Source organism: Staurois parvus, unplaced genomic scaffold, assembly GCF_062004578.1.
Source record: "Staurois parvus isolate SC_StPar_1 unplaced genomic scaffold, SC_StPar_1.0 ptg000840l, whole genome shotgun sequence".
Lineage (NCBI taxonomy): Eukaryota > Metazoa > Chordata > Amphibia > Anura > Ranidae > Staurois > Staurois parvus.
Genome location: NW_028318636.1, coordinates 761,808 through 775,399, shown reverse-complemented (window position 1 = coordinate 775,399; position 13,592 = coordinate 761,808). Strand labels below are relative to the sequence as shown.

Sequence of the window (13,592 nt, the reverse complement as noted above, 5' to 3'; positions counted from 1 at the left end):
TTACCAAACGTAGCAGGTTAAATTTTGGCCTAAGAAGAAAAAAAAAAAAATGTTCTCAAAAAGGTTTGGTATTTTTCATTTATATAGCAAAGTGAGAATTAAATACTACCCAGAGAAAGCGGTCCCAAAAAGTTAGTTTGGGTACAGTGTTGCATGCCTGAGTAATTGTCATTGTGTCAACGCTGAAATCTGAAAATTGGCCTGGGCAGGAAGGGGGTGAAAGTGACCGATATTAACCACTTCCCAACTGGCAATAGTACATATACATCCTTGGGTTGGGAAGTGGATACCAGGGTTATGGCTGCAGCAAAGTGCCATGAACCCAATATTTTATTTTTTTCAGCCGGCGATTTCCTATCTACTAAAAGTGGACAGAGTGGTAGAATCGCAGCTAGATCACTTAGAAGCAGCAGGAAGGGAATTCTAAGGGCATGCACAAGTATAACCATGACATGTTGGGTATCTATGAACTCGGCATAACATACTTTCATATTTTACAAAAAAAATAAAAAAATTGAGCTTTTTTCATTAAAGTTTTTCCCCCCAAAAAAGTGGGTTTAAATTCCTACACAAATACAGTGTGACAAATTGCAGCAACTGCCATTTTATTCTCTAGCGCCTCTGCAACAAGAAATATATAATGTGGGGTTCCAAATAATTTTCTAGCAAAAAAAATTCCATCCCCCCCATATGAGAGAAGTGTCAGAATTGGCCCGGTAATGGAGGTGGTTAAAGGAACCAGTGCTCAGACAAATTCAGTGGCAGCTTTTGTCTAAAGTATACCAATTGCTTTGGCTATGTCTGGATTAAAATTAAACTTTGGCCCTGGAGACATGGAGCATATAGATGTTGACTTTAACTGCTTGTCAGTGTCTCAGGGTGCAGAAACCAAGAATTAGAAACAGCCAATCAACTAGAATTTCCAAAGAGTTCAGCTATGAGAGTCTCCATATTCAGAGTACAAGTAACTTCAAAGTATATAGATCAGGAAGGTTGAGTGTCAAACCTAACCTGCTAAATTGCTAAACACAGAGCATGTCGTTACCACTTTCTTTAATATGTACCAAAATAGCATTGTATCACTAAAATCAGAAGCTATAAATCTAGGGATTGGTTTGCAGGTTTTTATTGTAATGTGGATGTCAACAAAACTTGTACAGGTTAGAATATAAAACATTCATGACTTCTCTCCAGTCATCTTGCAGGAAATATTAAAACAAGATCGCTGACTTTGTCAGACTCTAAACTGCAAATGAAGAGACCCGCAAAAAAGGCCCAACACGTTAGAACAAGCTTAGAAATAGTCACAAGAGATCTTCATGGGCATACTTCCTCCAGCCGTATTTTACCACAATGCTACATGCTGACAAAATCACTTCAGTAAAACCTTGTTAACAACTTACACACTGAAGAGCCTGCAAAAAATGTTGGATTCTTATAAAAAAAAAAAAAACAAACAAAAAACAAACATTGGTACTACCGTTAAATTTTCATTTTAATATCTCCACAAATTGTGAATACTAAAGGTACAGACAAAGAATAGTCATAATGTAACAATGGAGGGACTCCATGCTAGCATTATAAATATGGAATTATAAATTTAAAACATTTCTGGCTTAAAAAATAAATCTTGAGTAAAGGAGGCTTTCAACTTCTAGTAGGGTCTCTCCCTGCGTTCCTGGCGATGATCACCCCTAGAAAGAAAACCAGCATTTTATTGGATGATCTAGGGAAGACAGTGTGATAAATATGCTGAAAAATGGCTTACTTATCCATCTTGCCAGGACCACCACGTCTTCCTCCACCGCCTCTTCCTCCCATCGGCTCCAAGAGAGGTCCTGGGGGACCAGGTGGCCCACCTCTTCTTCCTCCGCCAAATCCTCGGTCCATTCCCCGACCTCTGAAGCCTCCCCGGTCTCCTCGTCCACCTCTGAACATACCAGGGCCACCACGGTCCATCAAACCTCTGCCTCCTCTCATACCAGGACCACCTCTACCTCTTTCATTACCTGGTGGGGGAAAAAAAATGGAAACGAGGATGGAAAGGTAGCATAAAGCAAGCTAAACTGCCTGTTAATGCAAGTCATGCATTCACTATTAGCTTCTCCTGCTGCATTTAGTAGCACTATTAGGACATTGTTATAACTAGTGATAACCCGACAATCTTACTTGCAAGCACCTCTATCTTACAGCAACAGGAGGCAAGGAGCAGCTCATTTGTGCAACTAAAAGTTTTCAGGAGAGGGCAATAGATCTCTTTACATACAGAGCAAAAATATACTCCATAAGTATACTATGAAAAGAATTCAAAACGGCAGTCATGGTTTGAATTAAAACAGTTTGCTACTAGAAAATGAAACTATAATTTTAATCTAAAATCTACAGTGTTCTATACCCACATTAATTCTTAGCAAAAAAAAATTATATATTTCCAAAAAGGTAGTCACTGCACTATGTTTGAGATAAATGCCCAGGTGCTCACACAAACGAAATCCATATAAGATCCTCCTCTGCAAGACCAGTGATTGCCTCTAAACCAGTTTTGGAGAAAAAAAAAAAAAATACATATGCACATGCTGGCAGAGTGCAATACAGATGACCGGGGGATCTTCTCAGCTAGACCCAGGTTTTCACAGGAGGAAATAGGTAAACACCAATTGTAACAGAATATTATTGTGCTTTGTCTAAAGCAGACTTGCCACCAGAATTTCAGCTCTTTGCTACATGTAAATGCTACAGAGAAAGCTAGAAAATGTCAATTCTGGTCAATACTGGTAACATTGACAAAAATGCTTTCAGATCCAAATTCAGGCACAGCAGTCAAGCAGCTGTCTGAAAAGTGATGGCAGCAACCCCATGACCAAATCTCCAGCACTTGGTCACATTGCTGGCAGGGAAGGTATATTGATCAAGAAATCATTAAAACAATTCACAAACAGCACACTTCAAGTGGTTGTAACGCCTTACATATATACTCTCATCACCTGAGGCTAGTCACTTCACTAAAAGGTGAAACAAATCCTTCAACATGTTGTACCTGTGTAGCCATTTGTCCTGTACATACTTTTAAAAAAAACTTAAATGAAAGGGATTTTTCACAGACTCAAAGCAGGGGGCAGGGAGCTGACGTTACACACTGTACAGGAACTCAGAGCTGAATGGAAAGAAGGGACATCTAGGTATTATGGTCAGGGGTCTACAAGCTATTATACTATGTATTAACTAGAAATATATTATGTTGCTTCTGAAAGCGTAACTGGTTATCCAGTGAAAAGACGAAGACAGAATAGCCTATTAGATAAAAGGATAGCGATATAGGTATAGATATATATTCTATCATTTTTAATATATTTCCTCAGTAGTACATCTTTTGAATTTAAAAGTTCATCAGTGGCTATTAGCTTTAAATCAGGATGGAAAGGTTCGCTTTTTGGTCTCCCAGTTCTTCCTGGGATCTCATACCTGCAATAACTCAAAGCAAAGCTAAATAAAAGATTCTCAAAAGCTGTAAGCAAGCTTTGTCAGACTTCTATGGAGGCTTCAGAGATGTTTTGAAGCATCAAGAAAGCAAAATGGGGTATAATTTTTAAAGGAAAGCAACATGCAAACAGGGCTGTAAGCTAATCATTTTAGTGACAGGGGCTTCAATTGCCATTCAGAGCACTAAAAGAAAAAAAAAAAAAAAAAAATATGTTTGAAGCCACATTTTTAAGCACATGCAAACAAGTGCTTAGTGCCTTTGAGAGGGGCAAGCAGACACTTCAGAAATAAAGCTGAACAAAGCACATTTCTAAAGTGTACAACCACTTTAAAGCAAGATTCCATGTTATTTCAGAAGTGAGCATAAAAAGGTTAACAGTTAATGTCTTAAAGTCATGCTGTTATGGTACAGTATAAAGTGTATTCAGTACAGTAAAAGGCATTTACCTGGGGGTGGGAATGGAGGCGGAATGAAGCCTTCAGGTTTTGGAGCCTTACACTGATTACACTCTGTCCGCCAGGCAAAGTTCTGATTACCACACCCGCTAAAAACAAAAAGCTCATTATTAAATGCACCAGAACAAGAGAAAGAAAAAGATTTATATCTAAAATTATTAGAGTTGGTTTCTGATACATACGGGTTTGGACACTGCCAGTCTCCAGCTCTGTGCTGCACATTGGGCCCACTGACAGGGCTGCCACGCGGGCCACCACGTGGCCCTCTTGGCATAAAACCACCACGGTCCCCTCCTCTTCCAGGCATTCGTGACATGGGACCTGCATTTTGAAAATATGTTAAACAGGTCAGTCATTGATGAAAAAAAAGTTGAAACATACTAGAAATATATGTAAAGTTTCATTACATAAGAATTCCTACCTCCCCTAAGGAGTGGGGGCTGACCCCCACGACCATCACGAGGTAATAATCCACCCCTCATGTTAGTTGGAGCCTTCTTACGAGCCAAAGAGATTTTCAATTTATTTCCTTGAAATTCTTTTCCTGTACCAAATCAAAAGCAGTACATAAAATCAGATTTTGCTAATTGTTTTACTGCACGTTTGGGGAAAAAAAAAAAACACGACTAGTTTTCACTTTAAAATTCCATGACAAAGGCCTATTCTTTTAATGCTGCTAGAAAATCTAATGCCAGCTTACGTTTAAAAAGCCAACCTATTGGTCGGACCCCTAAATGCCTTAGGATGTAGAGGCTGTATAACTATACAGGTTATGGTAAAAAGGGGGTTAAGCAATCAAAAAACCTTAACTAGTGCATTGCAGGGGCCAGCCTTTTTAAAACGGTTTTCACATGTCCTTTTTATATTAGAGAAAAGTGGTACACGGCATTAAGCATTCATATAGAACTGGAATATAAAAATGTAAGGTAAAAATTTGCATAGGATTATAAACTATTTTCCAACAAAAATTTACTGAAAGTTTAAGCTTTCAATTAAAAGCAGAACTAAAGTCTAAAATACAAAACCTTAACAAGCAGGCTCTATTGCAGAAACATGCAATGCCTCTTCTGCAATACAATAAATCTACCTGCTCACAGCTCAGTTTACATTCCAGCAGTGTGCAAGAGGCATTTGCTGGAGTAACATCCCGCAATGGCAAATCAAGATAGCTATAGACCAGCACCCAGAAGAAGCCAGAGAGGAGGTGTTAGACCCTTGAAGCAGAAGTATTGCGGTCTTTACAATTTAGCTTTTACAAATACAGGAAAATACATATACAATTTACCATCACATAGTTCCACAGCAGTTTTAGCTGAAGGCATATCTTCAAATGAAACTGTTCCATCACCCTTTGGCTTTCCAGTTTCCTTGTCCGTAAAAATGTTTACTAGAGGCTGCCCAGTTCTTTTGTTGATCTATGAAAGAGGAGAAATTTGTAAGTTTTTTTTTTTTTTAATGTGTGCCAAAAAAGCACACATTACCTGCTTTAAGGGTCTGCTTTACCCTTTTCAAGTTTGGACACTTACACCCTCTTCCAGTCCAGGCCAATTGTCAGCCTGGTCACACTGAGTGACAATTACTCGGTCATACAACACTGTACCGGAGGAGGCTTTTTGGTTTATAAAAAGGCAATAATCAACGCCGACATTCCTGCCCAATAAAAAAAAAACCGTAAACATCCAGGATGGATTTGTGTCACTCACCTTGACCTCCCCACAGTGTTTAAAAAACTCCACCAACTCTTCAACAGTCACATTTTCATTTAGACCCTGCATGTAAATAGTGCTGTTCTCCGGTTCTTCTTCTTGTGGTTGTTCAACAGGGGGTGCTAAAATTACCAAAAACGGTGGATCAATAATTTGTATAAAAAAAAAACAAAAAAAAAAAAAAACACAAAAACATGAAAACAGGTTAAGTTGCCTATGTATATGGACATTTATTCACATCTAAACTGCCTATCAGAAATCAACACAAAAGAAGATTAAGCTTATTTGGTCAAAGTACTCAAAGGCAAGCTAAAAAGCACCTTAAAAGCATTTTCCCCACCTATACAAGATCTTAAAGCAGTTCTTCTAAAAAAAATATTTAGGAAGTCAGAAGCTACAATACTGGGAGTGGGAGTAGGTACCTGCTAACCCCAAGTACAAAAAAAGATGAGGGGGGGCCCCATAAAGCAAAACTTGCCCTTTAGGGTGAAGTTCTGCTTTAAGGCTAGACTATTCTGCTGCTGTAGAGCCTTCAACAACCTACAGATCAACGGACTGTCCTTTAAAGAATATGATGATCACACCACATCAAGCATCATAATGTGTCATGACATACAATCTGTATCTTAGCAATACATACCGAAGTCAGGTTCAGGACCATCATCCAGAAGTCCTGAGAGACGAAAAGTACAAAAAAAGAAGTTATTAACAAGAATATATCCCCACTGCAACAAACATTAACATCCAAAATCTACAAAATAACACCATGAAAAATGGGGGTTCAAAAGGCACACAGAACAGGGGCGTGATATAACCATTTTGGTAGATGTGTGCTTCATAAATTCATTTCAAGTTGTGAGGAAAAAAAAAAACAAAAAACAAAAAAAACTTAAGTATATTGCACAGTTACTGCTACTATACAGATATCGTAGCAGTAAAAGGCCAGGCTTTTCTGAGGGGGGGCAGGGACACTTATGACCAACCAATTGTAAACCTTTGTGTGCCCAAGTGTATGTAAGCTTTTGCACAAGTGGCTGTGCAATAAAATCAGTGCAAAAATACAACATTTCCCCAAATTACACACGTCTGGATTTGCTTGGGATTTTTTCTCTTCATTTCGTGTAACCAAATAACCATGTATACCCTTAAGTAATGCCGGCCAGACCCTTTAGCACACAGTAATTTTACACCATGTTTAGGTGTGACCAAAGTAAAAAAACAAAACAAAAAACAAAACAAAACAAAAAAAAAAGGAAAAAAAACAAATTAAAAAAAAAAAAAAAAAACAAAAAAAAAAAAAAACTGCTAAAAATCATAAAAAAGGGAAAGGGAAACTGTTCAGTGTTACACTACCCATTTGTAATACTCAAAAACTTACCACCAGGCTTACTGAAGCCAGCTCGATCTCCACCGCTGCTGGGAGAATAAAGGTGAAGAAATGAAGGCCTTTTCCCTTTAAAGAGCCATAAAGCATTCTGGGCCTCGAAGGGGGTTCAAGGGTACAGAGCCGGCAGTGGCTTAACATGTCCATACAAAGCATCTGTCTCATCGTGGCACTAATCTTCAAGTATGTTTGCATTTGATTCAAGATTCAGCCTGAACATTTCAATATCTAAAAACAGACCTTTCTGCTAAGTGGGCTCAAAAACTCAGTGTCTGTATTAAGCGTGCAATGCTCGTCTCATGATTTACAGATTCTACTACTATAGAATGTGAATCCCACAAACTAAAAACACTCTAAAATACAGCATGTGTTGAGAGAATCAAAAATGCGTAGCAAACACTCATTCAGAAGGACACATCTGATACTTCGCATTAAAGCATGTACAACCACCTCCGTCACAAAACTAGCAGAGCCAACATAATCCTGAAGTGCAGCAAAGGAAATGTAAACCACTACAATGCACAGTATTGCATCCTTTTACCAGTCTTAACAGTTTTATTCATCAACTTGCACAGGGTGTGGGACAATATTAAGATATGAAGGAGGTTGTCAAACATGTTAATGCATGCAAAAATTGTTGGGCAATAAGCTGGGGCTTTTATAAAATGCTTATTTGTGTCCATCTGACCGAGCAGTTCTACAACCAGGGAGTAGAATGTCAAGGCTAAAAAAAAAAAAAAAACAAAAAAAAAAAAAAACAAAAAAAAAAAAAAAACACCTGATTAAAAAAATTTTACTATTCCTAAAGAAATCTGCCAGAAGAGAAATACATGAGCTGCAGTTGCAGGATTTCTGAAAGTGCATCATCCAGGATTCTCTTCCGGCTTGTATCATTACCTAGCTTGCAACCGACCCACAAAAAGCAAGTGCTTATGAAATATCCCAACAGCTAATAGGCACGTGCCTTTTCCAGGTCATTGGCAACCCATATAGATTAGAATGGGCGAGTAGGTCAACTCTGGATAATGCCATTCATAAATGTCACCGATTGCTTCCATACTTCTGTCAGGTTCCATTTAATGTTTTTGGGCAACACAAGTAAAAATTGGAGCAAAATGTATCCCACTGCAGAAGCATTGCACCTTTAATACCAATTTATGTATCTTTAAATTACATTTATCACTGTAGCTATCAGCTCTTAAACACCATACAAAAAAAAAATAAAAAAAAATTGTAAACTAAACAAAAATTAAAAGCGTGCTAACCATTTTGGTTACATTTTAGTCTAAAAAGTTACAATTTACAAAACACTTTTATATTTAGGCCTGAAAAATTAGCAAATTCTCCTCTCCATTTAGACACCGAGTCCCACTTTTCATTATGCTGCCGGCTGAGTAATTTATAGAACTGAAGTGTATACAACGCTCTCACTTTGTAACCTGTGGCATATAAATTTGACAAAGCATGTTAAAATAAGGGATTTTCATGTACAACCAACAACAAAACATCCAGAGAAAAAAAAAATTTAAGAAAAAAGCATTCATGTGGTATTCACTTGAGCCAAATACATTACCTACCTTGTGACATCTCTGAAAAACCTGCCCACACTGGATAAGCTACACAGGTACTTTCTGCTTGTACCCAACAGGCTCAATTATAAATCCATGCAACTATTGTGATGTCACATCGAACTATGACCAGAATAAACCAGTTCAAAATATTTGCATGAAAATCTGTTTTAAAATGTTAAGAAAATAGATTGGATTCTAAAAAATAAAACAAAAAAAAAACACCATGGCAAAAATTACACGCAGGAAGGCTTTTCAGAGGTTTTAGCTACAAATCAGGCAGTTTAATATAAACCATAAATGCACAAGTTTTAGGAAAAACAGTGGAGGCACTGAATGACCTCTTAAATGGCTCCACAAATTTGATTGACACAAGCTGCACAGACAATGTAGTACAGTGTGGCCTTCATTTAGAACGGTAAAAACAGACAATGAACGGATCAAAAAGGCCAATAGGGCTGCAGAGCTCTGTGCAGCTTTACATGAAAAACATGTATACTTACAGAAACCCACTTTCTACTATTACTGAAGTGTAAGGGATGAGAGACACTCATTTCAAAGCCTCCCAAACAAATGACCTGTAAACCCAGATACCCCTAATAGTGCTGCTCTGAAAGGTAAAAAAAACAGCCATTAATAAGCAATAACCACGATTCCATTATTGACCCTTCCTTATGTGACTGTTCAGAACAGCACACTGGGGCCTAAGTACACACACTATTCCAAAATGCAATTCAAGGATCGGAATGGAGACATTTAACAGGAAGCCAGGACTGTTTGAATAAAAGTAGAGCTTGCAATGAAAAAGGCTGCGGTTACTGACTTCTCAGTGCTTGGCAGCTAGAATATAAATCCAAGCTTTTCACATATAAAAAAAAAAAAAACAAAACTTTTAAAAAAGCAATCCTGTGTCTTATCCTGCTGGATGTCCAGCAATTGTGAGTAACTTGCCATGCCAGACAAGTTACCAGTGACCAATTTGCTATTGGACAAAGCAGATCAGTTTTGTTTGGGAAGTTGCCTTCTATCTAAAAGGAAGTAACTTCAAAACACCAAAAGACATAAAAATGTTCACTCTGGCTTTGTGAGCCCATTAAAAATAAAAAATGACATCTGAACTGCACTCAGATGAGGTTTTCAAATCATTAAGTAGACTCCATCTAGAGGAAAGTAAAAGGTTAATTCTTAAATAGTAGCTTTGTTCTTACCCCATGCCTCCACGGCCTCCCCTACCGCCACGGTTCATGCCACCTCTGTCATACATGCCGCGGCCCCTACCGCGGGAATCCGAGCCTCCAGAGTTGCGGCCTTCAGAACCAGAATAACCTTGGTGGGGTTCCTGCCCATAGGACCCTTTGTTACTTGGGTGGTCTTGACGATAACTACCTGAACGGCCAAAGAAAAAAAAGTGAAAAAAAAAATTTTACAGGCTGTTTATAGGTATGGGAGATAAAGACTGGTACAAATTAGTTAATATATAAATTCTTGTCACATCAGAGTTCCAAAGGCCGAATATTACACTAATACATAGCAGTTGAATTCAGTTTAAGTGCTACTAAAACCAGTACAGTAAAATCAGTCTGTATATGCAGTAAAGCATGCTTGTTATACTCACTGTGGAACCTAAGGGGTTAATCATCCACATTGTGTAAAGGATTTTTGATCCTGTCTGATCCTCCCCTTCTACTGTTCCCAATCCATCTGCTGATAGAACAGAGCCTTGGGGGCAAGCTGCCCATGCTCTTTTTGGTGTGTATTGCAGGTTTTTTTTGCTCGGGAGAGTGCATGTGATCAGCACAGGGCCAATCAGCACTATCCAGAGGATCGGGGATCCTGCAACCTCATAGAACAATCGGGGAAGAATGAAAACTCCAAGCTTTAACCAGTGCTCTGCTGGACACCGATAGAATTCACATAACTGCTGATGAGAAATGGTATTTAACAGTTAAGATTTAGTAAAATAATTGCATTTTCAGGTTGTATGTACTTTAGGAGACCGGATATAGTGAATGCAGGGTCATGGGTTTAGAAACACTAATTTGGTAGCAGAGCTTTACTTCATCCATTTATCAGCCTCTGGAGTTTCCAAATATGGCATGAACTTTCATAATTTTTAGTAGATTAGCACAAGAGCTGGGAAAGACTACTTCAATCTACAGTATCAGATTAATAATTTATAAAAAAGGGTCACTACAACTACTTTAGTTGACCTTGACATGTTCACTTGAACATCAATTCAGTGGTCAGCACTGCCACAGCTATGGGGCCCCCCCAATATGCTAAACTTTTTACTTTGGTTGGACATTGCATCAATTCTTGCTGTAAAAAGAAATCCTTAAAAGTTGAATATGAGTTTATATCACTCAGCAGTCAACGCTTCAACTGCACAAATCAAATCCGTGGTTTTGGCACTCTTTTTTCCGTTACCCAGATAAATGTACATCACAATACACCAAACACAGCCTTCATCAGTGCAATCAGAGAATGTAAGCCGACTTTCTGGCAGTGTAATCCTAGGCACAACTACCTAGCATCCAGAAATATAATTCTCTGAACTAGATATGTAAAAAGGTCACATCATGCTCCAAAGTCCCAAAGAGCAGCAGTAAAGAAAAAGCACAGGCTGCTAATTTGCAAATAAAAAATACATTCTTTGTACCCAGTTGGTGGGTAAGACGGTGGAGCAGTCACTTGTTGCATGGGGTAGCTGGCTGTGACCTAGGGATAGATGTAGCTGCTCTGACTGAAGCCCATTCTGAATCCACGTCAAATTTGTCAAGTTTTCCCAAGCCATTTCAACCACTTCTGCGCCTCCCTATAGCAGAAATACTGCTACAGAGCGGCACGAATGCGCAAAATCATAATATATACAAATATATATATATTATACACATACACAGTAATTTTGCAGTTCCGGGTAGGGGGCACACAGCCTACCCGCGCCACCATTTGCAGCCTGGGCTGTCAATCATCAGGTCCCAGCCGGTGATTCCCTGCCAACACCCAGCAATCTCTGAGGATTTCCGATGGGGGAGAGACCTGTATGTAGACACAGATCTCTCCCATCAGCTCCTGCACACTGCTTTGTATGGCTCTACATAGCAAAAGTAGTGTGCTTACAGCGAAACACAGACAGCCCACATAAAACTGCACAGTTAACCCTTTGATCGCTCCACATGTTAACCCCTTCCTGCCCAGTGCCATTAGTACAGTGTCAGTGCTTTTTATTAGCACTGATCACTGCATTGATGTCCCTGGGGATGTCAGTGACACCAAGTGACACCAGTGTCAGAATGCACGCCGCAGTCCTGCTATAAGTCACTGATCGCTGCCATTACTAGCATGAAAAAAAACCCAGTATATATGCTGCCCTTTGTAAACGCTATAACTTTCATGTAACTCAATTTACACATTGGTTTTTTTTTTTTAAAGCAAAGACATGTAGCAGAATACATTTTGGCCTAAATTTATGACGAAAATTTGATTTTTGAAAATTTTACTGGACATGTGTAATAGCAAAAAAGTCAAATAATTTTTTGTCCCTCAAAATTAGTTTTTTTCTTCTTCTCATAGCACAAAAAATAATGCACAGGCAAATACCACAGAAAGAAAAAAAAAAACTCTTCATTGGGGGAAAAAAAGAAAAAGGGGATGGAAGTTTCATTTGGGTGAGAGTTGCATGACCGTGCAAATGTCAGTTAAATTAATGCAGCACTGTAGCACAAAAAAATGGCCTGGTGAGGAAGGAGGGGGGTGGGTGTAAATCCACTGGAAGGCAAGCACTTGTGCACTGGCATCTAATAATGCCTGCATTGGCATCTAAGAGTACCCGCATTTGTGACTTTACCTAAACAGGTTTAGTTTAGTCTATTATGGATTGCCTTTACTGCTGTCTCTTCCATTACATTGGTGCACAATGAAAGATTGGGCAGATAAACAGAATCATTTACTCACTTTGCTGGCTATAGCCACTGCTCTGCTGCCCATACTGGCTGGGTGGCTGGCTGCCATAAGAGGATGAAGGGGGAGGATAGCTTGTGGGAGGTGGCTGTTGAGGTGGCTGCTGTTGCTGCTGGTAATTGCTCTGCTGGCCATAACCACCTTGTTGCCCGTAACTGCTTGGTTGGCCATAGCTACTCTGCTGTGAGTAGGAACTCTGCTGTCCATAGCTGCTCTGCTGCGTGTAAGAGCTTGGCTGGGAATAGGAACTCTGCTCATAACTCGATGGCTGTGATGTAGAATAGCTGGGGGGAAAAAATAAATAAATATAGTACAAAACAACAAATTCAGACTTAAATATAGACAGACACTTTCCTTTAAAGTAACCAGGAATATTAAGAACCTTTCCCTGCCCGTAAAGCAAACCTACAATGCCCCTGCAGGCTAACCCCTTTAGCTGCCAGTGATGTAGGTCATACAACTGTCATGTGGAAGAGCAGCTACATGATAGTTTCCACACAGCCTTGGTAGACAGCCAAATAGGCATGCTTTAAAACCTCTGTCCCCCAGAAGCATAAACTCTCCCACTGCCCTGATCACCTGCTGGAAGCAATGGAAATGCCAGTTGCTATTGGGTAGGGAGAAGCATGTGTGACTACTGGTGCTTGGTGACTGGCCTAAATGCTGTCCTTGGGAGCCAGAAGACCAGAGCCAACAGGTCGTTCTTTCCATACTCCAAAACCCCCATAGAGCAGCAATAAAGAAAAAAATAAATAAGGAGTATAGGCTGGTAATTTCCAAAAAAAACCCTATTTACATATTTTTTGTACCTAGTTGGTGGGTAAGATGGTGGAGCAGTCACTTGTTGCATGGGGTAGGTGGCTGGGACCTGGGGATAGCTGTAGCTGCTTTGACTGTAGCCCATGCTGGGCTGTGCATATGTGGCTGTACTTGGTGGAGGCTGGCTTGTATCTGCTGGCTTGCTTCCATCTTGAGGTCTTAATAGAGAAAAAAAATAAAAGGTATATGTAACAGACTGATAGTGGAGTTTCCTGCGAA

At 39.3% G+C, this 13,592-nt stretch overlaps 1 protein-coding gene across 9 annotated transcripts in view; it reads right to left on the bottom strand.

The window, feature by feature from the left end:
- Positions 1-1,110: 1,110 nt before the first annotated feature.
- EWSR1 (EWS RNA binding protein 1) overlaps positions 1,111-13,592 on the bottom strand; it is a 30,965-nt gene continuing 18,483 nt past the window's right edge. For 2 of the 9 annotated variants that reach the window (XM_089655426.1, XM_089655424.1), the window contains exons 6-16: positions 13,364-13,531; positions 12,549-12,838; positions 9,803-9,980; positions 7,021-7,058; positions 6,283-6,315; positions 5,640-5,764; positions 5,222-5,351; positions 4,358-4,480; positions 3,928-4,257; positions 1,769-2,009; positions 1,111-1,694 (exon numbers count right to left, since the gene is read on the bottom strand). In XM_089655426.1, the coding sequence (XP_089511552.1) occupies positions 1,655-1,694; positions 1,769-2,009; positions 3,928-4,257; positions 4,358-4,480; positions 5,222-5,351; positions 5,640-5,764; positions 6,283-6,315; positions 7,021-7,058; positions 9,803-9,980; positions 12,549-12,838; positions 13,364-13,531 (1,696 nt within the window). In that variant the 3' untranslated portion in view covers positions 1,111-1,654. The remainder of the gene's footprint in view (positions 1,695-1,768; positions 2,010-3,927; positions 4,258-4,357; positions 4,481-5,221; positions 5,352-5,639; positions 5,765-6,282; positions 6,316-7,020; positions 7,059-9,802; positions 9,981-12,548; positions 12,839-13,363; positions 13,532-13,592) is intronic. The other 7 variants (XM_089655427.1, XM_089655428.1, XM_089655425.1 and 4 more) reach the window with 7 other exon arrangements.